At 40.9% G+C, this 23,994-nt stretch overlaps 1 protein-coding gene across 2 annotated transcripts in view; it reads left to right on the top strand.

The window, feature by feature from the left end:
* The window catches only part of FNBP1 (formin binding protein 1), a 97,285-nt gene that overhangs the window by 27,154 nt on the left and 46,137 nt on the right, over window positions 1-23,994 (top strand). For both annotated transcript variants that reach the window (XM_074161191.1, XM_074161190.1), the window contains exons 2-4: window positions 4,749-4,864; window positions 9,880-9,936; window positions 12,479-12,626. In XM_074161191.1, coding sequence (XP_074017292.1) covers window positions 4,749-4,864; window positions 9,880-9,936; window positions 12,479-12,626 — 321 coding nt within the window. The remainder of the gene's footprint in view (window positions 1-4,748; window positions 4,865-9,879; window positions 9,937-12,478; window positions 12,627-23,994) is intronic.

Raw genomic sequence — 23,994 nt, 5'->3', positions numbered from 1 at the left:
TGTTTAGAGCAACTTGTGGGCAGAGACTCTGCTTTTCCCACCCCCAAGAAGCCGGGGGGGGGGCGGGGTGTCAGTTCGAGTGTTCGAAGTCTTCCATCGCTTGGGGAAGGCATGAAGTGTTCGTACCGGCATGTGTTGCTGTCATTGGGAAGCCGGTGGAATCTGATGAAGAGGAATAAGTTACAGTTGTAGGAGTAGTTTAATAACGTACACATCTTGATTGTCAATCAAAAGTCTATTCCTTTTAATAAGCTGTTAATATCACAGTAAGTATAGGAACCTGAAAATGGGTCAACATGAGATTTGGCGGGTTGGAAGGCCAAGGACACAGACAATAACGTGAAGGCTGTGGTGGGAACCTTCTGAGATACACGACTCATTGTCAGTGCAGTATTTTGCTCAAGAGTGTTCTTATATGTAAACGAGTCTCTGAGTCAGAGGAAATTAGGGAATACTTCGCAAAAATGTTTTAATGTTTCTTTTTCAGAGAAAACAGGTGCAAAGTGACCTTTTGTTTGCCCCCCTCACTGTGGTCTGGTGGGAGCATTCTCACTGAACAGTGTCATACTTCTTGTCTTGTTTTCTTGCTTTTTCTTGAAGAATGCTAAAGCCTTGTGGAATTTGTTTTCTAATGTTATCCCTAACTGGAAGAGTGAGTAGGCTGCAAAAACAAACAGAGGAGAGTATGTATATTGAAATTGAGAGCTGAAACAGCAGCTCGTGGAGGTACCTGACCCATCTTCTAGCCAATGACCAAACCTCTACAGCTGCAGTGGCAGACTTTACTTGGCAAACCCGTGTCCGTCACTGGTGGGGATGGTCACTTTGTGCCAAAATCATGTGCTGCTCTCATTAAACTGCTCCTGGTTGTAGAGTCAAGTCCCTTCGGAGCTGAGACAGATGAATCCTCACAAGCTGCCCTCTTGCTTCTTTTTTTAAGGTAGATACTTCCTCAGCCACCAGCTGCTTCCTGACTTCAGTGGGACACTGATACCTTTATTGATCTTTCTGAAAATCCTTGTTGAGTTTTACTGTTTGAGTATGAGAAGCTTCTTACATCCAGTGCTAGAAGTGCTTAAGTTAACCAAAGTATTAGGTAATTTACTGATGACATTTCTCCCTTTGTGAGTGGGTTTTTTTTTTACTGGGATTAATTACTGTGAAGAGCTTTTTTTTAAGCTATAAAATGATTCTGGACTTCAGTGAAAACTGAACTGAAACATAGTATTGGAGTTTAGGAATCTTTTGAAGAACTTTTCTACTGTCTGCTTCTGGGAAGTCTTTTGTGGGAGGCATTTTCAGTATTGATTGTTTGAAGGTGTGATATTGTTAACTGCTCTCAAAAAATCTCTTTTTTAGAAGTTCTGATTTTGCGTTGATTGCATACATCCCCAGAGTTAGGTTTCCATGAATTAAAGGTTATGCTTTATGATCAAAGCATTCTGTGTCCTCTGTCACCCCTACGATTCATTAGCCTTTGTCTACCTTCGGCTTGCTGAGCAGATCCGTGGAACAAGGAGGACTATCTGTGTTGGGTCCCTCTGGCTGCGCTGCCTTTCCTTTGGAATCTCATACTCAGCAAGGGATGGTGTTGCCAAAATTACTGATGTTTTTCATCCTTAAGGAACATGGAAAAGAGAAGGGATAATGGAATCCATGACCCCAGTGTAACAGGCTGTTGTGGGGCGTTGGCTGCTCAGTGAAATGGCACTTGGGCCAAAACTCTCCCATGCCCGGAAAAGGAAGGAAACTCTTCTCTTTAGCAAAGGCTGCAGAAAGCTAAATTGCACCTTGCCTTGCTTCTTGATAGCGGGGGACGGTGCTTGTAGTTTTATCTGGTTGAGGTTCTTCTGGTTACTGCTCAGCGCAGGGCAAGTGTCTCTGCTGACTTTATAAATAGAACGTTAACATCTCCCCACAGCTGGTGCATCTGACAGTGTGTGCAGGGACTCTGCCTTCGCATTGCACAGCATGGAGTTTTCTTTTGCCAAACTTGACATAGTGAGGCCGCTGAAACATTCCAGCAGATCCATCTATGGGATAACAGACCACACCGAGGCAGCTACCTGGAGCCATTTTCAGGTTTTTATTCGTACTCTGGCCTAAACGATGTTCAGAGAATTGAGTTGGGGGGTGGTGGTGATGGTGGTGGAAGAGGTTTGGACAACCCACCACCAAGATTGCCTTTCCAGGGAGAATCTGCTCTATCCTCCTGTGCAGTCAGCAGCCTGAATTATCTTGGAGGGCAGGATCTCCTTGAAAGGCATTCTTTCTTATGGGAAACCATGACCTTTCTTCTTGGATGGGGCTGCAGTAGAATGCTAAGTTAGTTTCTTGTTCCTAGTATGGTATATCTGATAAAGGTGGTTTAATTTGCTTACAGGGATTAGGGAATGGATTTCCCTCCCCGAGTTTTCCCTTCTCAAAGTTGGGAATGCGTGTGAATGCATGTAAGCTTGTGAGTAATGGACTGGCTCGTGGGGTATTTATTTTATATGCAAGTGTTTATGTTAAATAATGTAAATTGTGTAAGAGTAGGGTGTGGGATAGCGATGAGACCTCTTTATCAGAAACCTTAAAAAGGTCGTGTTTGCACTGCTTTTTTGACAGGAGCATAACCTGAGAGATGTAGAGGTGGTATGTTTGAAGTGGAGCAGAAGATGCCTCTATGCTGGCATCCTGCTCCAGACAGCACACCATGCTCCTTCCTGATCTCAGCCCTCGGGGAGGAGGAGGGGTCTGTGATGTTACCCGGGTTGTCTTTGTATTCTCCCCAGCTGTGAAATTGTCTGAAATAGGGATTTGTCTATATGCAAATATATACTGACTTAGTCCACATCTTCCCTTTCTGCAGAATATGTACGTCCTCTTTTTGAGTGAACGATGTTACATTGGTTTAAGGGTGATTTATATTGCTGGAACTCAGGCTTTTATTCTGTGTAGTTTGAATCTTGGGGGTTTTTTTGTGTTGGGGTTTTTTTCATTGTTTTTTTGTTTTTTTTACTTGCCCGTAACCACTCTTTCTCAGTTCCTGGAGCACAAGGCTTGGAAGTTCTTTACTATTTTTGTAACTTTATACTATTGCCCTTTTGCCGTTCTGCCCCCAGCGCCTCTTTAATTGACTAATAGTGATATAATTTCAACTGAAGCCTTGTCTGGTTTGGCTGAAGTGGTTTAAAATAGTACCTTATGTAAACCAGAGCTAATACGCAGATACACAAACCCAATCTGTCCTGTTCCATGCGTATTACCTGCTGTCTTAACTGGCTTCTTGCTAGAGTTTTGCAAATTTTCCACCTCTAATATGATTCCTATTTCTTACCTTCAAAATAGAGTTAAAACGTTTTTGTTAGCAAGTAACAGCTTCTGTGTGCATGACTGATTCAATGCTGGAAGAATCTCTCCTGGTACTGATCTAATTTACTGTCGGAGCCAGATATGCTATAAAGCAGAAAGTGGTATTTGCTTAAAAGCAACATATTCATAAACTAGGCTTTGTAGTAGTTTTCTGCTTGTTTTTCTACTCTGTGCATCTAAGGAAGTGGGTTTGTATTGCTTTGATAACATTTGAAGATAGCGCTACAAACTGAAAGTCGCAACACCAAATCTTTGGCAGATAGAGAGAAGCATCACTTCTGTCAGAGGCTTTAATTGTGGCAGAAAAGCATCTGCCCCAAATTTATTGCTGCGTACAATTTTTTGGAAAATGTTGTAAATCTGACCTTTGTACTGCAGATGTACAAATTTATTCTCTTTATTTTCCATGTAAACCATAATGGAACCAGATGCCAAATAAGTCAGGCTGATATTAAAGACCTTGTTTATGCTGTGTTTCTGTCAGGATAATTATTCAGTGTATCACAGTTTAAAAAGTATTTTTCAAGTCTTGTAGAAACGTTAACTTAAATGCTGTGTGGAATGGATGATTATGGAATTTGAGTGTTGTTGACGTAACCAAATTTTAAAATAATTTTAGGTTAAATCTGCAGATGGTAATAAGCTGGCTTGGATAATTAATTTGGATTTAGAGTTGCTTAATTTCTCTTGGCATTTGCAAATCCCAAACTGACTCGTGGAATGTTCTTGATTGAAAAAGATTTTATTGAAAACATGTGTGACTGTGTTCTTGAGGGCAACAATATTTGAAGAACAAAGTAGCATCTGTATCTAAATGGAGGTAGAGAAGAAGACTTGCTGTAAATACGGCTAACGCCATTTTTTGTGGCATGATTTGATAGCACGTCTTCGGTTTTAGAACAAAGCAGGTGATAGGGGAAGTAAATTCCGTTCTGTAAAATGGTTGTTAACCTTTCTAAATTATATTTTAAGTTCATAACACTGACAAAGCTTGAATTTTCTGACAAAGCTGTATTTTCCAGACTAAAATCAGAGTTATTAATTAGGAGTAGACCTCAAATTCATGTAGAGTAAAATAAAGTACTGGCAAGAGGATCCATTTCCTGTCCTTCGTCTAATTGTATCTTGGTATTAGAAAATTGCATTCAGTAGAATTGCCAGGATTTCTGAAATGAAACCGTTTTTTCAGAAATGAGGAATGAAGAATGGTATTGAATGTCTCATGTTAAGAAACAGATTTCTGTTGACTTAAAAACCCGTGTAGCTACAAAAATGTCTGTGGTAATGGAAAATGCTAATAACACTTTCTTTGTGGTGATATGCACTTTGGAAATTTATTTTTAGTTATCTCTATGTTCAACGAGACTAAACTATTTTTTTATTCATTGCAGGACCAGTTTGACAACTTAGAAAAACACACGCAATGGGGTATTGATGTTCTGGAAAAATACATCAAGTTTGTAAAAGAAAGAACAGAGATCGAACTCAGCTATGCAAAGCAGCTTAGGTAAGTGGAGATGTGAAGTTCTGTATTTGAGTTGCATCTGTTCCGAGCCTGTAATCATCTGTCAGTGGTGGCAGTTCATTTGGTTTATAATAATGGCTTTTAGAGAATAGCTTTAATTTAGAGAATGTAAAGCTAAAGTTAATTTAAGATACTGTTTTATTATCTCTGCTAAAAATCATATGCTTTGTAAAAAGAAAGGTTATTTAGGTGACTGAGTAGCAAACTAGGGCTTACTCACGATTGATGCATGATTAATGGCTCAGGCTTTAAGGATAGCATTGTAATGTTTTCCATGAAATTAGGACTGCTGCATGTAAATGCTGAAGGGTTTAAGAATCCAGCAGGATAATGATAATTTGTTGTAAGGCAAAGTTTAGGGTTTCTTTTCATAAGACAGACTCCTTATGAGTGCATGTTGGAGAAACTGCAGGTCAGAAAGTCAGTCTCAGCCCTTGGAAATTTGGTCGATGTAATTAGCCAGGTTGCAGCCTGAGGTTTGAATTTTGGACAGTTTTATAATCCTGCCACTGTTCTTGTGATGCGGCTCCTGAACATAGCAGAGATCCTGTGATTTATCTCAAGTAGCTAAATTACTGGAAATTCCTGCTACATGTGTTCTACGTGTCTGGTTCGACAGTCAGGTTGTAGGTAGAGAAGACGAGTGTGTGTGAGCCAGACCCAGAAAATGTATTTCTTGAGGTCAGATCCAGTGTAAATGGGGAAGGGATGCTAAAAACCTCCCACACGAGAAGCTCTTACCCTGCTTTTCCCAGTAGGATAGAAAAAAATGCAAGGTGAACAGGGGTTAGGAGGGAGTATAACACACTGTACTGCTGCTGTGGAAGGAGGCTGTGGTGCAATGTTGTTGGCAGCCACTGGTGTCTAGGGTGATAAACTGGAGGTGGTGGAGCTATCTAGGGAGGGGAGTGCAGGACTAATCCTTCCCAACACCTCCACTAAATCCATATCACTTTTTTGCATGATTAAAATATATCTCAGAACTCTTTCCATCTACTCAGTATTTATAGAGATTGAGATCTGAGGTTCCACTTGATCTGTATATATCTAAAGCACTGTGCCTATTAAAAAAAAATAAATAATCACCCAGAATTTTTGATGCTTGTGTTAGCATGGATTTGAGATGCACAATGGCCTGTTATTTATGAGGAGCTGGTGATTGATAAAACCCCGCCTTTATGGTTATGTGCTTTCTCAGGGGAATGCCGTGAGGATTCCCCTGGGTTGCTGCTACAGACAAGCAGGAAATAGAGAATGACTTGTGCAGGAACAAATTGCTCACATCCTATGGAGATGAGAAGAGATTGAATTACAGAGGCCAAATGAGCTGGAAAAAAGAGAGTATGACTGGAGTGGGAAACCCCAGCAGAGTATCTGTGTGAGCAGGCCTGTCTGGTGAAGAATCACACCCTAGACTCAGTTAATTTCTTAGGATGATAAATTTCAGGTGTAAAGAGCATAATTATGAAAATGGACACTCAAACAAAACGTTTAAGGGAAGTGGGAGATCGTTCTACCTCAGACTATTTAGAAGCTCATGAGCTTTACTTCTTATTCTGTCCTAGACTTCCAATACAGACTTGGTGAATTCTTTTCTTCTCTCTGTATTTGAATTCCTGATGTATAGCTGTGTTTGTCTCCCTGCCCACGGGCATGATTTGAGGACAAATACATTAATCCCTGAGGAGGTCTTAAAACACAATGCTGTTTGGAGACATCTAGAAGTTAGAGGTATACTAGGAAAAAAAAAAAAAAAAACAAAAAAAAACAAAAAAAACCAAAAAAGACAAACAAACAAACAAAAAAACCAAACCAAAAAAACCCCAAAACATAGACTTGCCAAATGTTGAGATAAAACAGTGCTGGACATTAAATAAAATAAATCATGCATCTGCTTCTAATAAGTCTCCTTAAGTCTGGTGCAAACCTTTCTTGTATTGCATCTGTTTGGTGTGAAAGGGCTGCAGCATATCACTACGTGTCATAACATGCGGACATACTATTAAAAAAGGACAAGTTAACACAAAATACTCCTGTGGATTTAACTCGGTTTTATTTAGAGTGTAGGTAAAGCTGCTGAACTTTGTTTTCTTTTGTGAAACTTGTGTTTTCTGCTTGGTCTCTGGGCTCCCTAGCTGGCTGTTCTTCCCATCTGACTGTCTACATCTCAGCCTGCTCATCTGTTGAAGCCTAATTGTTTGCTATTTTAAAATGTTTCTTTCCTTCCTGTTTATAATTCCTCAGATATATATGTAATATTTTGTTTTAAAAGCGTTAAGTTAGATCTACATACTTGCAGGTTACATCAAATTTAGGTACTTAACACCAGTGGAAGAAACTCCCTGGTGTCACATACCTTACACGTTGTGCCTGCACTATTCGACTCCTGCTTGTACCATTCACAGTCAGTCCTGGTCTGAGGGTCCAGTTCAGATTTGACATGACTGTTTTCTTAATTGTTTTGCATTACAATTGTTGAGCCGTTAAACAGGCTGGGATGGAAGGGATGCAGAAATGGTAGTGGTGTTTCATTGTCCTCCTTCCCTAGTCACTGCTAACCTTACAGCACGCACACTGAGCATCAAACAGTGGATGTGGCAGTGGATGGATAGCCTTGAGGAAGACATATTGGGGAAAAAAAAAACGCTTAAGATACCAGGACAATCTGAGAATCAGGAACCTCTGATAGACGATAAATGTGAGAGAAAGAACAAGATGTCAAGGAAGTGGAAATGAGGGAGCAGAGGAACAAGCTGGAAAGGCAGGAAAAAAATGATGCATTGTGAAAGGCAAATAGAAATTAGTTGGAGACAGGTGCACAGGCTCACACAGAATCTTTCCAGAATTGCTGTTTTATTGCTAATCTTTGTTCTTATGTGTTCCCTCTTTAATCACCGTTAGCTCTGAAGGTGTTACTGCACAATTGCAGGCTGAACTTCAACGTGTGAGAATCATATTGACTCTTACTCGATTCAGTATCACTTCTGGGTTTTTTGTGTGTGTCCTGGTTTAAAACCCTACATATGTTTTTGATTAAAAAGAAGGGGAAAAAAGTAAAAAAAACCTCAGATATATTGACTCTGTATTTTGTGTTTTATAACGAACATAGAAAATAATTTGTTTAACCCAGATACTAATCCTTGTTACATGCTTTCAGAGTCTTTTTTTTCTGTGAAAGCATAGTCTGGATTTTTTTTTTTTTTTGCCCTAGCTCTGTAGCATTTCTATACCTTTAAAGATTGACAAGAGGACAGTAGCTCTGTATGTCAGAATTAATTGGGCAGCATGACAGTGCAGGGACACGTGTGTTTTGAGTGTGTGTGAAAATGCCTTATTAGTGTGGTCTTCTGTGCATGTTTTCGTGTGGTTTTTCCTCTCCTCTTTGAGCAGGGGAGGGAAGAGGCATTCCCAGGGCACACACAGAGTGCCGTAAGACTTTCTGTAGTCATGCAGAAGAGTCTGCGGAATCCTTGCTCTGCTGGGATTCTTTGGTGGAAGGTGCTGTATTGACAACTAGAGAAGAGGTGGTTGTTTCAGAGCATCCTCTTTTGGGAGAAGGCAGAGGTGGGAAAGGATTCGTTTGGTTCCCTTCCAGCAGGGATACTTAAATTTTGAGAAACACATGTTTGTCTGCAAATCTGCCAGGGTTCTGGCCACTGCTCTGTTTGGGCAGATGCTTCTTAATTCCTTAAGGAGACAAAAGGAATAAGAAATGTGAGACAAGACCCTGCTGTCTCCCAGTACCAGTAAAACCAACAGGCATCAGGGAGTGGGTTACACCTCTGAAAAAGCAGTTTCTTTTCAACTGGATATGCTCTGGGGGTCCTCCAAAGAGTTTGGCACAGATGGGCCAATGAAACTTGGTAGTCCTTTGGACAACGGTTCCATTAGTACCACTTGTATGTTCTTCTTAATTGCTGAAACAACCTTGTAAAGCTAAAACAAATGGCTTCCATTTCATAGCAGGGTAACAGAGGCTGCAGGAAGGCGTATGGTAGTAGGGCTGAGTTTAGAATAGAGGTCCCAGTGCTGCGCCACTGAAAAGGTCTTAAAATTGCTAAGTGAGATTTGTCAACTCCCTGGCTTGCGTTTTTTAATAGATGCATGATGTTGTACTGTTCTACAGCGCAATGTGCATCCTAATGATGAGCTTTAATTATCAGCAGGGTGTGTTTGGTGTCAGGTGGGCAGCACACACTCATTCTACCCTTTGTGTGCTGCTGGCCAGGGGCTCCATCAGCGCTTTCAGGACAGCGAAAGCTATGTACTGTCAAATGTGAGAGCAGAATTATGTTCACATTTCTTATTCAAGATACGATTGCTTAAAAAGCTTATCAAGCTTATCAATATTTTAAAATTAAATCATTAGTTGGATGTGGGGTAATGAGAGATACAAGCATCTGTGCTAATTGGGATAATCAAATTTCACATTTCTCCCAGCATCAGTTGATAATCATAAAATGGATCCCCCTTTTGTCATCTCAGTGCAGCTTCCCACAGCTTCATGAAGATTTTTCTCTTTCTTGGAAGCAATCTGCTAGAGGCAGGCAAATTTCCATGGCCATGAGTGTCATCTGCAGCAAACCACACTTCAGTGGTCTGGCGGACCTTTGGATATGGAGCAGCACCTTCTGCTGGTGGAGTCTGTAAAATGTGTCTGTGTGTCCAAGGACCAATATTTTTACTGTAAAAGGATCTCCTTTAGATCAGATGAAGGAGACCTGTGCTTCAGCAGAACCAGAACTCGGGTGTATTGACTTTATGACCTTAATTTATTCTCAGATTTATTGAGAATATTGCAGTTTAGAGACTGAAGCACCATGTAGCCTGTTCTTTGAGTGTTGCTACAATGCAATCAGAGCCCAATTGTAATCATCATTCTGAAAATGTGTCTGATCATTGCAAATAAATGAATCTGTTTGCATGCAAAGATTATCCAGTTAATTTAAAGGAAACTTTACATTTGATTTTATATATATATGTATTTTTAATTTTAGGAATCTTTCGAAGAAATACCAACCCAAGAAGAACTCCAAAGAAGAGGAAGAATACAGGTGTGTTCATGATCCGCTGCTGAGTGAGCATGCATTGAAGGAGGAAGGGGAAAAGTCTGTGTTACCATCTAGGATTTGGCTTGTAAACCAAAATTTTTAAAGTCAAGTGCAAGAGGTATAGAAATCATAGATGCAAAAGCAGGCTTATGTTAGGAGTAGGTAGATATTAAGGAGTGGATTTTCAAAGTTTGGATTTGGTCTGTATAAATTCCCTTTATAGATTATGGTTTCTGGATGCCTGGTTGGGGGTTTTTTGTTTGGTTTGGGTTTTTTTCCATGTACCTTAAAAACTCTAAGATAGACAGCGTAAACCTGGCTCTTTGAAGTGAGTGGCCAAATCATTAACTACTTCCAGCAGGAAGAGAAACAGTTGTTAATTTTAGCATGAAACTCCAGCAGTCTGCACAAGTATTAAGTTACTCAAATGGACTGACGACACGGATCAGTAACTTAGTAAAGGGATAATGTTGTAACACTGCAGAGAAACCAGTGGCTCTTGAAGAGTAAGGTGAAGGATGTAGTTTGTACTCCCAGTATTTTGGGATGGATTGAAGCATGACTTGCTGCTGTTGAAGGATGTTGCATGGCCTCAGCTGCCTGCTGTTGATTCATGGATTCAGACCGTGTCTCCTTGGTGGCAGGGGACTAATGTGGCGCTCGCAGATAGCGACTGCAGCACCAGAATATTCCTGCCCTTGATGAGATTAAAGAGATTCTTGAAAGAGAACTTTCTAGAGGAAGAGCCTTCCAACAGACAGGCCATAAGCCAGAGCAAGAACTTTTTCCTTAGAGCACTCTGACTCTGAAGTTTCTCAACGCCAGTATTTTGTAATGCATCAGCTTTGAGTGAAGGCATTGCGGAGCCTGACCCCAGAGCCTTGTATTGTGGGAAGTGGCTCTGCCTCTGGAGAGCCTGGCAGCAGAGTCAGACCCTTCACCTTGAAATTAGAAACATTTCAAATGAGTTGGGATACGGATCCAACTGAATGATTATATTAACTTAGATTTTTGGGTCAGACCCCCAAGCTGCTGTATACAGCTACTCTACTAACTCATATTAACAGAGATAACAGTCTTTTCATTTCCTTTTTAATTTATTTTTAGTTAACATTGTTTGGGAATCGGTTATTTATGCCATTACTTCCTGAGATACGGATATTTACACAAGGAAGCTTATGTCACCAGCATATCAGCTGGTTTGGTCTGTACCTGGGATTAGAAAGAAATCTGCCTTTGGGTTTTTATACCATAAATGGGTATTTTGAGTTTACTACAACATTTTTTGACATGTATTTCATTGCTGGAAAAGGACATTAGAGTTAAATGATACATATGATGTGGCACAGAAGATCCTGTGTGTCCTTTGCCCTTTTAAATGTAGTTCCACCTCCTTATGGTTTCCTCATGTCTCTAAATAATGTCTGAGGATTTGTCATGTGACCTTTGGGTGCCTCGGACACTGCTTTGAGACAGCCTGTCTAAAAGTGATCTGTTTCCAAGCTTATTGTCAGTCTGTAGTTCTGTGGCTTTGATACTCTGTCTTTTGCAACTGGGATTTCTCCTGAGGTACCACAGCTTGACTGGGAATGTGGCTGCTTATATTGGACTATATTTTCAGTCTCTTTTTTTTAGTTTCTTTTTTTCTGTTTTTTTCTTTGGTGCCATTTTCATCCCTATGTGTACCACTTCTCTCTATTTCCTCTAAATCTCTCCCTCGTTGCTTCTCTTTTTCACCTTTAGGTGATATTATCAATGCAAACCGCTACCATTTAATATTAATAATTTTTCTAGTATGTACAAGTGCAGTGCTTCAAAGCTGCTGTTTCCAGCTGACCAGCCCAGCCAGCTGGGGTATTTAAATGCAGCTCTGTTGGCGCTGTGCTGAGCATGCTAGTGACATAATCTGCTGTTTTGAAATTGTGTGCACAGATGTTCATATTTTCCTTTTAATAATACACAGAATGTTGTATTGGAGATTATTTTATACAAAAACTAAACCTTGTGATGGAAGGTACTAAAAAATACGGGTTGACATCTGGTTAGTAAACTCACTACTTTTTTGAAAACTTCATAAACTATAGCTGATTTAAATCAAATTCACGCTACGAAAAGTGTTCTTTTCTGCTTTATGCTAGCCAAAAAGATGGTTTCTTAGCTAGGATTTTGCCAGGTAGAGTACACTGATGACTCTCTGCACTGAACTGTAGTACTTGAAAGAGTGTAACTAGAAATGTTTGGTGAATAGAGATTAGAATAGTGAAGTCTCAGAGCTGTGCTGATAAAAAACCTGGCACTCTAAAACTGTGATATTTTAAGAGCCAATGTCAAACTGTCTAAATCAAGATTAATTTATCAGACAACTGTCAGTGTGCGGGATAAGCTTCCTTTTGAGAAATTCCTTCAAGTGAATTCCTTCTGTGCTAATTCATGTTCAGTCTCACGTAGCGATGCTAAATGCTTAAAAAGGATACAACCTCCCTTTGCAGCGTGTCTTTCTGAAAAGAAAGGGACTAAAAGCGAAATGCATTTTTGTCCTCTGCAGGTACACATCAACTAGAGCCTTCCTAGCCACTTTAAACGAAATGAATGACTATGCCGGACAGCATGAGGTCATTTCAGAGAACATGACCTCTCTTATCACTGGAGAGTTAACACGCTATGTGCAGGAGCTGAAACAAGAGAGGAAATCGGTAATGGATCATTTTTTATTATACACAATTAATTGCTTTTTAAGACAGATGATTAGTAGTAGGGGAGTTCAGTGTTAAGCAAAATTTATTTGTAGTTAATAAACATGAGCTTTGCTAACAAACCGAGCATTAAAAAAGTGGGTTACGTACCCTGGCCAATTCACTGAACTGTTTCAATCAAATGTTATAAAATCAGACAGCAATGCCTTCAGGAGAATCCCTGCTAAATAAGGTCAGAGATCCATCTGTGCTGAAGGCTCTGTTAGCCAAAAGCTCGTTTAGGGAAGAGTCCAGCAGTGCTGTGTAAAGCCTGAAATAAACAGAGAAACTGTATTACTGAAACTGACTGAAAGAATTATTAGGATCTTGGTTCATGTTTTTCGACTTAGCCAGATCTGGTCAACAGCACTTTTATCCCTTGGTGAGTGGGCATAAAATAGTGATTCTGAGCATTGTTGTTACAAATAGTGACAACAGGTATAAAAAGACTAAGTGAAGTGCAACAAGCCACGGGAGCATCAGGGCACTATATTTCATTTCCAAGCTGTTGGTCCATTATGGAAAGTGCAAAAGGGCTCTTGCTTAGTCCAGCAAAACATATGCATTTATAAGTAGTCCCACTAAACATTAGCATGTGTTAAAGCGCTGGGGAGGACCAGAGTCCTGGAAATTACCATATATTCCTAAGTATAGTATTAGAATGGTAAGTCTGTCAACAGAGGAATAGATACACCTTTAATTTGCAGAATGATGTGTAATCTTTCAGGGGCGTAATATTTTGGCAGCAACATGAAAGGATGTTTTACATATAGCTGTGATGAGAATGTTTGTTTTCTCAGCCACTTCTATGACCTTTTCTTCAGCATGGACTCTACAATAAAGCAAAAAAACAAAACAAAAAAAAACCAACCCAAAAAACCCACACCCAAAACAAGCATTCTAGTATGGCATTTTCCTGTCACTTCCAATGTTCTTCACTAATTTTTCAATTATATGGGCGTAGAAGGTGATTGGAATATCTATTAGACATTTTAAGCGTGATGAAAGAGGACTTGCTGTCTTTTCTTGTAAAGAATGTGGGCAGTAACTATTGCTTTTTGTTTTGTTTGTAGACTTTTGTAGTAAGTATGGCTCGTATAAGTAATAGGTGAATGACAGGAAAAATATTTTAATATTGGTCAAGTGATAACAGCATGGGAACAGCAAAAAACCAACTGACAATGTATTTATCTGCTGTTGCTGATAATTCTTAGCCTTTGACAGAAAACAGTTGTCAGTCATGGTTGGTTGGTTTTTTTTTTCTTGTAACATAAATATAAGCTATGTGAATTATGAATCCTTGTCTGATTCCTGTAGATTTCTCATTTATGAGCAAATAGTGTTGAAAAGGAAACTGTGTCCGCCTTCAGGCATTTTTTATGCACAGCCCTTTCTCACTTCATACCATAAACCAGAAATGCATCAATCATGCTGGGATCTGCGGGAGGGGAAGGTGATGGTTGTGTAAATATCACAGAGGGCTCATGCTTTGGCAAAACCTTTTATGATACGAACTGATGAATGGCTTGGGATTTCCAGAAATTTTGCTGGCAGAGTTCTCGTGCTCGCTGCATGATATGTCATCAGCTGTTATGCTACAAGTTCATAGAGGCATCTAGGTTGAAAAAGACCCTGAGGATCATCAAGTCCGCTAACCTAATGCTACCAAGCCCACCAAGTTGCTAGAAGCTGTAAGAAAAGATGATCGCTTCTGGGGCTAGGGCCACGCATAAGAATTGGGAGACCCACATTCTTGTCCACAGTCTTGTATAATTTCATTCAGTCATTCAGGTGTCCAAATACCTGTGAAATGATACAAATTTCCAGTGGTTTCAGTATGACTGAGATAAAAAGAGCAAAGGTGCTTATCTGTTACAGTTTCCCACCTGGAAGATGGAAATGATACACAGAGGTGTCGTTAAGTATAAGTATGTGTGAATGATGAACTCGCAACAGCAGAATATATCTGACATCAGAGCTGCTGTTTCCAAAGCAAAGCCCTTTGATATGCAATAGGAATGGTGAATTTAATGGAGTCATGGGGGATGAGGGTGGTGATCTTTAAACACATGGGGTCTGATGTGTGCCTGCATTACTCTGTTTTCATGCTCATTTAGCTCTATTGATTAAAGTGGAATTGCACCAGCAGCTGATTGGGTCGCCTAATTAGAAATCACACTTCTTTGTTTTTCCATGACAAGTACAAGCCCGTAGCCTGTAATCAGCACAGAACCTGGTAGTATATAAAGCCTTTCATTGGTTTTATGCTGGTCAAAATTCATTTGTCATGCAATTTAGGTGTGTTGGATTCATTTGACTACTGTGAAGGGTGTACTTGATGACTGCCTGTGTCATGTTTATCTGTATAGGATAGTTGCTGATGGTGAAAACAGGGGAAGAAGCAGCTGATCAAAACCAGGCAGGACAGTCTGGAGGTGGATCAAGTGGGGTGACTTGCAAATTCACAGAGGTTTGGCACTGTTCAAAAGATACAGTACCTCGTCTTTCCTCTGGCCTGGTTTGGAGCTCGGGAGGGTTCTGGGTTACCTTTATGTTTTTACAGATAACATGCTTTGTTGTGTGATGGTATTTTGATCATCAGAAAGTGGTTAGAAAAATCAGCCAAAGACTGTTTTTGTGAAACTTGAGTATCGTAAGCAATAAAGGTCAATCCGTGGGTTAAACTTTATCGAATCACACCTTCCTCTTCCATAGGATGTCACTGTACCAGCCAAGTGGTTTTGCCCTCCCAGTGCCTGAAGTTGGGCGTACGCCCTGCTTGCTCCGCACATGGAGTGTGCGTGCGAGGGGGCGAACTCCCTGTGCTGTTTCAGTTCTTTCCAGCGGTCGGGTGAAGTGAAACTCTCTATAGCACAGTTCCTCACTTCAACTTCTTCTTGTATTCTTTTGATCTTAGTGTGTCCATGCTCTCATGTGAGCAATTCTCGTCTTCAGCCAGGCTCCAGGTAGCTGCTTCAAAGCTGGAATTTCAGTTCTGCGCTGCATGGAAAGGTCATGCCCCATCCTCCTTCCTTTTGAGGTTGTTGAGGCCAGATGCATGTGACTGTATGAAGACCTCTGTCACCAAGCCACACAAATGCGTTGGGGATTGTCTCAGAGGGGTTCAGGGGAAGAACTTGGTTCTGTGGTCATTCTTCATGCCACCCCAATTTCACCAAACCCTTACTTTGGGGTGGCTGTGGAAGGTGCCAAGTTTGAGCTGGGGGCCCTCCAGTATTCCAAAATTGAGTCTTAATCTTGCTTGTCTGTCACAAAAGAAAAGGGGGTGATCCCTGTAATGTCAAGGGTGGTGTTTGGGCTTTAATTCACGAGTATTAACAGGTAATGCATTTCCAGGTTAGAAATGTATTCCAGTTCTGCTCCCACCCATTGCGACTGTTACTGGTTGTGATGGTAGCTCCTAAGCAGACCAGTTGCTCTCCGTGTGAGAGAGAGAGATCACCAGGACTTTGATGGCTTAGTGAGGGAATCTGCTTCTCTGCATTGCTGCTCCTGCCAAGTTACTCAGCGTGCTTTGTTCTATTAAAAAAACAATCTAGACATGGAGGTTTTTTGTTACCCTCTTTTGGGGTGACACCTTAGAGGACTTCTGAGGAAACATGTAGCCAGTGCAGCCCAAGCACTGACAATTTCCTTTTTTTCTTAAAGCTTCACAGGAGATAGCTCGGTTTAGGTATTCTCTCAACTATGGCTGAGGAAAACCCTCAGTACTGTAGTTTGTCTGGATAGAAATTCAAGAATTAATTCCTGGGACAATTCTGATTTAGATCTTTGGTCGCAAACTAGGTCTGACTCATGGTCTCCTCTGGCAGCAGCTGCTCTGTGTAGCTGCTGCTCATGTCAGCTTTGCTAAAAATGTATTTGGGAGTCATGAACTATCCCTCTTATTAAAGCTGCTGCTTTCACCTCTACCTCCACCTCCCCTCGGGGGTAGGCTGGCTCCGTACAATCAAGCATGAAAGTCAAGTACGAGCCAAGAGCTTTGCTGCAGACTGAACTGGTGCACCACTGGGATTCTGTGGTTGGGAGAGAATTTACCTGATGTCAATACGTTCCATTTTGTGTGGGGATAGAAGGGGAACGGGGAATGAATGCATCCTTATGGGTACCCTGAGGGCAAAAATGGCCTGGTTCTTCATGGTGGAGCGTGTGCGCCCTCCCTGTGTGTATTCATATGGGGGGTGTACATGTCAGAGAACTTTCTGTTTCTTGTACGCTCTCAGGTGTTGATGAAAAGTAAATAATTGGAGGAATTCTGCCATGGTCATTCATGCTGAATAGTGCCCTGTTCTGCAAATAGTCCTGTGGTTTTCAACAGGATTTCTCATGCACTGTGCAGGCGTGAGACGGGACGGCAGAACACGGCCCTGTCAAGCGCACAATGGATTTTTCCGTGTTGTATTTTGGATGTGCCTCGAGCTCTCCATGTGTTTGGAGCACAGCTGGGCTTTGTCCTGCAGAGATACAGAGAGACATTGCTGCCTTCTAGAAATTCCAAACAAATGGCAGAGCAGGTAGTGGGAAGAGGAAAAGAGAGACAGTGAAGTGAGTCGACAGACTTGAGGTTGATGAGATTCAAACTGAACTTTCCCCAGCTCTTCCCCAGCTCTCGCCCTGTGACTTCTAGCTTACTGCCCCATGAATGGTGTTAGAAGTATTTAGTTTTAATCTAAGGGTATAAAAATTAAACGTTGATAAGTAGTTATGTTGCCAGGTAGAAGCTTTGCAGGAGCTATTTATGAACAGAAGAAAAACTGGGCACTTCTGGAAGATTTTGTTGTGCTCTATAAATATGCTGCACAACAATCCAATTCTGCATATTCACCTTCTCTTACAAGATATTTCATCTGTATTTCATTAAGTTAAATTGTACCAGTCGAGTGTTAAGTAGTAGCTGTAAGAAATGAAAGAATGCAGAAAACTGTTTAGGAAAGTTCCTAAGTTCTGTATATTCTTATTGGGTGTTTCTTGGCTTTCCCCAAACTATGGCACAAGTTTAATGAAACTGTGTTAAATATTTGTATGTATCATCTAATTGTGCTGTGAAGGACTGTTCTGGGATGGAAAAAGCAAGGGCTTATTACAAAAGTTTGCAAAAACATTTTTGTGTGGGAAACTAGTAATAACATCCCATCTAGCTCAAAGGTATAATGTGAACTTTGGGCTTAGCTGGGTCCAAGTTGAGGTCATTGGACTTAATATCCTGCTCTCACCAGTTTTGAATGGGTAGATTGAACTGTGAAATAATAGTTTAAATAAATAAATTGGCTTCTGTTTACTACACGAAGGATTCTGATTGGGAAACAAACAAATGTAGTTACGTTTTCTGTGAATTAGCCCAAATATTGCACTGCAGAGCAAGAGCCTGTTAGAGAGACGAGATGAGAGATGCCTTCTGTCAACAGGAACGTTTCCTTCTCGGTCTATAACTGCAAAACTCCTGACGGCGAGAGAGGTTGAGCATTGGCCCTGTATATATTTTTCCCTTTGTGTTCTATCCAGGCAGCTGTGGAGATCGGCCTAAAGAGAAAGAGCAACAGTAATGCCTGACTTGTAGAGCATACCTTAACTGTGTGCGAAAGCTGTTTATCCAAGGCCTGGGGTACATGATACACATGGCATGTGTACATGTTAAACATGCTAAACTGCATGTTTAGCTAGCAGTTTAGTTAACATTCAAGATTTTATGTATCTAATGCAAGTCTTAATACTCATGTGCGGGTATATGCATACATGAAGGCTATATAGGAATGGCTAAAAGGTTACAGCTATATTATTTCTTTATATAGCTGCGTAGCAAATAAATAAGCATTTATTTGCCGGTTGAGGCATTAACTTGTATATCTTGTACATCTTGTAGTTTTCTTATCACTGCAAGTGTTGTACAGGACCGTCACAGACCGTTTCTGTGGAGGGAGGAGAGGAGACATTCTGCTGAGGTGGCATCTCTTAGGTGGGGACCAGTGGAAAAGAAGCTTTGTGACAAGACTGGGAACTGAAAGAGGTGGAAGTTCGACAAGCCTGCTCCTTCAATCTCACTGTAGGATATAAAACACAAACACCTTTTCTTCATACCTTAGGTTTTAGTAGTAACATTGGATCTCCCTTTGTAAAGCCCATAGGTTTGCTCTCATAGAGCACTTTGGCACAGCTGGGCTTGATGAGCCCCCAAGGATGGATTTGAGAGTGGGGTACATGATCTCCAAACAACCTGTCATACCTGTGCTTGTGCTCACTGAATCCAGGGCCTTCTGGCCTTATGCCGTGAAGCCGGATGGTTCAGGAGGACCGCTCGAATAGTTGGCCAGTAGTGGGGTGCCCTCAAGGATTTCCTGTGAAGCTGTAGGAGTGCAATGCACAGTTGTCTCCGTGCCTGAGAAGAAGTTACCAGGTTCTGAGATACGATTCCCGGTATAAAGGCTTAATCTGTCATACGTAGCATGAAATGGCAAGTTACCATAAATACTATTGCCACGGTGCTTTTCAGGTTTATTCTGATCACCATCATTCTGTTGGCACGTCTCCCAGTATGCAGGAGCAGCTAGTTCTGGTTGTCTCGTGCAGCTGATCTGGTCCTTGCCTGAAGCCAGAGAAACTTTGGTCTTAGAGGTCTGTAACTGGAATTCCTTTGGAATGCACTGCTTCAGGAGAAGACAATTCAAGTGGAATTGACATCAACCTTGAACAGATATTTGTAGAACCTGTTTCAGTTTTGACCTAGTTGGTAGGTACATGTTAAGAATAACGTTCACATGGCAGGCTCCAAAGGAGAACAGGGTTATGCCACAATATTAAGAAGTAGCACTGATGAACGTGTGCAGAGATAGTTGTGTGTTTCATGTCAATGTTCACAGGACTGTCTTAGGCTACTCTTAGTACAAATGAGAGCGATAAGACCTCAAGAGCATGTTGCTATTCTTGGAAACAAAGATTTCTTCTCAGGAGACCATTTCCTGTCTTTGCAGCAAAACATTCGACAAGGCTTTTTTGCAAATTGAGCTGAGAAAATTGAGGAAAAAATAATGTTCTCTAATTTCCATCTCTGGGATGCTTTAATCACTGGCCTTTATTCTAGGAATGACTCGTAAGAAAAATGGAGATAGGAAGTTCTACAGTGCTAGGACTGTGTTTATGTTGGCTGTCAATAGGAGCTGAGAGTGACAGTTACAGAAGTCAAAGGTAACTGATTTTTCACTATATTTATCTAGTTTGAAAACAGAAAAGAGAATGAAGCAGTCTTGTCATACATCTCTTTTTTGAAAATGCTTGAATAGTGTGTTGTCAGATGAACCATATGCTATGCATATAAATTAACTAAGATTATTTTTCTGACTGTTTCTAATATTAACAGACTGTAGATGTGCAAATCTTAAGTTTAACCATGTAATCAATTACTGGTTACTTTCTTAAGAAAAACAAGGCTGTTTTGTTACAGCTTTTCTTAAAATGTTTCACATGGTCAGTTTTTGATCCAGCATAAGCAGCCCTGTTGTCACGCTGATAGTCTACGTGGTTCGGGCACTTCTTTCATTTAAAACTACCTGGGAATTCCTCAGAAAAATTATTGAACTGTGTTGTCCTTCACAGGATGCTTTTAACTACATCTTGCTTTTCTATTACTCCTCTCAAAAGGACAGAAAGAAGATAAGAGTCATCTTCTAAAAAGCTTTTGTTGTCTGCTGTGTGAGCTGTGTGGCTACGTAAACCCTATTGCATACCAAGAAAGTCTTGCAAAAATATCCCACTGCTGCTTGTTGTAACGGGGCTGGCAGTAACAGGCGCTGTATTGTAGGTACCTCCCTCGCTGCGCCCGGGGTTTTGATCGACTCCGGCTGAAATCTGAGCCTGACAAAAGTCAATGAGGGTTTTGTCTTTGATTGTGCTGCAGCCAGGATTTCTCCCCAGCTGTTAGGAGCACAGTCGGCGTGGTAACGAGGAGAGCACACCGCTTGGTATGACTTGATTTAAAAAGGAAAAAACTCACACATACAGTGTGTCTATATGTGGATTTCCTGCTCTTCCTAAAACTCTTCTTCCTTTCCTGTAGCTGAGTATTCCTTCAGCTGGGAGCTTTTAGAATATATTGAATGTTTTTTTAAAAGTTAATCTAATCCAGAGTCTTCATAGAAGCAACTTAATACTGTGCTGAAAATCTCTCAGTCTTAACAACTCTAGTGAGATCACATAAAACTTAGATTATTGGGTCTTACCCTGTGAGTGTAGAATGGGCGGAGGCGTCCAGTCAAAACATGGGCAGTTACGGGTTGTTCAGAGCACCCTGCGGCATCTGAACTGCATTGGGCTTTAACACAGGAAAAAAGGACAGTTGTGGTCATGTAGCCAGTATAGTTTGGGTAATGCTACTATGTTTTAAGTTATTTAGTAGGTCTAATACCTGAATAAAATGTTTTTCAGGGAAATCTTAAAAAGTTGGCATGGTGATTGCTAGCCTAAAACTCCAAAGTATAGATTAAAAAGTTATTTAGGGAGATTGACTATTGAATTCTAATAAAAGCAAAACTTCCACTTTACTGTGTTTCTAATGTGTGTGTTGAATGCTGTGGATATGGCCGAAAAGTCTGGAGGAAATCATGCATGTGAACAACCAGCACCGCTGCTGCAAATGCCTCACTGGCACACTTGAAGTGTGATTCATTGCTTCCGTATCTTGCTCATAATCTGGGGGTTTTAAATAGAAAGCCTGTTCAGGGTGCTTGAGTTTGGGGAAAAATAAAATATTCGGTATTGTATCAGCTGCTCTAAATTCATCACTCTGTGATGCTGAAATGTGCGTGACTAATTAAGAATGGTAGTTTTCCATATCATTTGCTAAATCATTTGTCATGTTCCCATTTGCTGAATCATCAGGTGTAGAATAATCAACTATTTCATTTGATTATAATTTTTTTCTTAAATTAGAACTTGTGTCTTGAAACCTTATCAAGGAAGAGTTGATCTTCAAGTTATTTTTGCTAATTGGTTTGGGGCGGGGGGGGGAGCTAAGAGACATTTGCTATTTATGAAGCTTGTGAAGTAAAGGAAATGAGTTTGCGGAAGTTGAAGATAGTTCAGGGCTTGAGGAAACTGAAGGCTTCCTGTATGACTTCGAGTAGATCACTAAACCGTACTGCCTCGATTTTCTTACCCATAAAATGGGGGCAGTGGAGAAATACAGGTAGTCGGAAGGTACCACTTAGTTTTTTTTCTACAAAAATGAATTTTTAGAAGGCAGAAATAAATTCTTTGAGGGCAAAAGATTTGCAAAAGTAGAAAGGTTGTCAATGTATATTACATCTGTTCTCATGCATAGCTTTATCTCATACAAGGATGTATGTACGGGATAACGCAACGAGAATTGAGGGTTATAAATATATTTAGGAAATGGTTGAACTAGAAAAAGCAAAATTGCAGTGAAATCTCCAAAATGTCCTACACTTGTATTTATCAAACTGTCACTTGACATCAGTTCCTGTGTCACGATTTAATAATCTTCAGTAATGCTCATTTTACATTGCAGTGCTCCATTTCTGTAAAAGAGCTGCTCAAAACAAACAAAAAAAAAAGCCAAAATATAGTGAAATCTGCACAAGATGCAGCCGTACTGCTCAGGCTTACTGTGTCTTTCATATCTAATTCCAGCAGCTTGTAGATTTTATTTTACGGAGAAGGTAACTTGGAAATAACAGGGATGGCTTGTGCAAAATGAAAATTACATTGTAGATTAACTACAAAGTGGTTTAAAAATACAAGCTCAGGGTAGTCCTGTTATCTGATATGCTTTTGATTCCAAGTTCACCCTTCAGCCCCTATATGCAATTGTGTTCTGTTAAATTAACCTGGCATGTTGTTTTCCTGAGGTTTTTGGGTCATTGACAGTATTAGGTTTCATGCAGACCAGCTGCTCCCAAATCAGTCCCTTCCTACGCGCTGCTCCGGCAAAGTCAGAGGCGGAGAAGAGGGAAAGGCAGAGCCAAGGCTGGTGGAGGCAGGGGATGCAGAATGAAGACAGCCAAGTAATTCTACAAAAGATATTTCATGAATTCCATGCTCATTAGCAAAATGTTGAAAAACGTAGTGTTAAATTACAGTTGTTCCTTGGGACTGTTTTCCTAAACTCCGATTACAAAAGGAAGCCCGAAACGAGGAGCGTTTCAGAGCCCCCGGCAGGGGCAGATGCAGTGTCTGTCTGTCACACGCAGAGTTGAAAGGAAATGGGGATCTACAAAAGGAACCGAAACCCACTTGGACCCTTTCCCCACTGCAGTTTTACAGTCATATCTGGAGTTTTTTAATGTCATGATGCGGTGCCTGAGTGTTTGGAGGCACCGAGCGTGGCAGGCAGGGCTCTGAACTGCTCAAGTACTATCAGGGTTCATGGCTGCAGCGGTGCCGGGCGGTCCCTGTGCTCCCCGGCATGGCCAGAGCCAAGCGTTACTGACACTGTGCCTCTCTTCTCTGCTTTGAGAATTTCTGGGCAGAGATAAACACCCTCCAGAAAGTTAAGGCTGCAGAGTGCCCCTGTGTTCATCTCTGAGCATCACTCCTTAACAGCCAGCGTTTGGGACCCCAGGGAGTACTATGCAGAGCGCTCAGGATAGTCTGGCGGTGTTTGCTTCTCGCAGACAAGTTGAAGGTGGTTGTGATGATTTTTTAATCACTGCAAGTCTATTGGACAAGGCATGACAAAATTGTATTTGGGGGGCTTTTTGCTGACGTTTCTGATGGCACCAGAAAGGCCGGTGGGCAGCACGTTTGCTCCAGAAACCTGCCTCTCTCGGAGAGGAAAATGCCGGTTGTTTTAGTGGAAGATGCAGGAAACCAAGTAGCTGCCAATTTATAAAGTGCTTGCAGGCACATTTTTCTAACTTTGGCAGCTTGTGGCAGGCTCCTGTTCTGAAATTGGCGCTTTTCTACCCTAATAGACTGTTGATATCATATTGCTTAAGATCTAGCTAATGTCTGATTATGCCCAGGCCTGAGAATGCCTGAATCCTAGTGAGTTGCGGTTGGATTATCTGGCAGTATCAGAACTTTATTTTTCAAGTTTACTGCATGAAACCATACCCGTATTTGAATAAAACATCCTAAATTGCCTGTAAATAACACAGCAGAAAAGCATCTCTCTTCCTATTTGTAGTTTGCTGTATTATTTATCTTACAAGGTGGTTTGTAAGAGGAACGGTCACTTGGGGGCTGCGTTAAAGTTCCTATTTAGAGCCGGGTCATTGACTTAGGCAATGATCTTGATGGAATTGCTTATGCTGAGGAAAAGGGAGGCATATGGAAGATAGAGGGGGTAATATCTAAA

The sequence above is a fragment of the Numenius arquata genome, chromosome 19, assembly GCF_964106895.1.
Source record: "Numenius arquata chromosome 19, bNumArq3.hap1.1, whole genome shotgun sequence".
In the NCBI taxonomy this organism is placed as follows: Eukaryota; Metazoa; Chordata; class Aves; order Charadriiformes; family Scolopacidae; genus Numenius; species Numenius arquata.
Note: the sequence above shows the minus strand (reverse complement) of the source record. Positions and strands in the feature narration are given on the sequence as shown.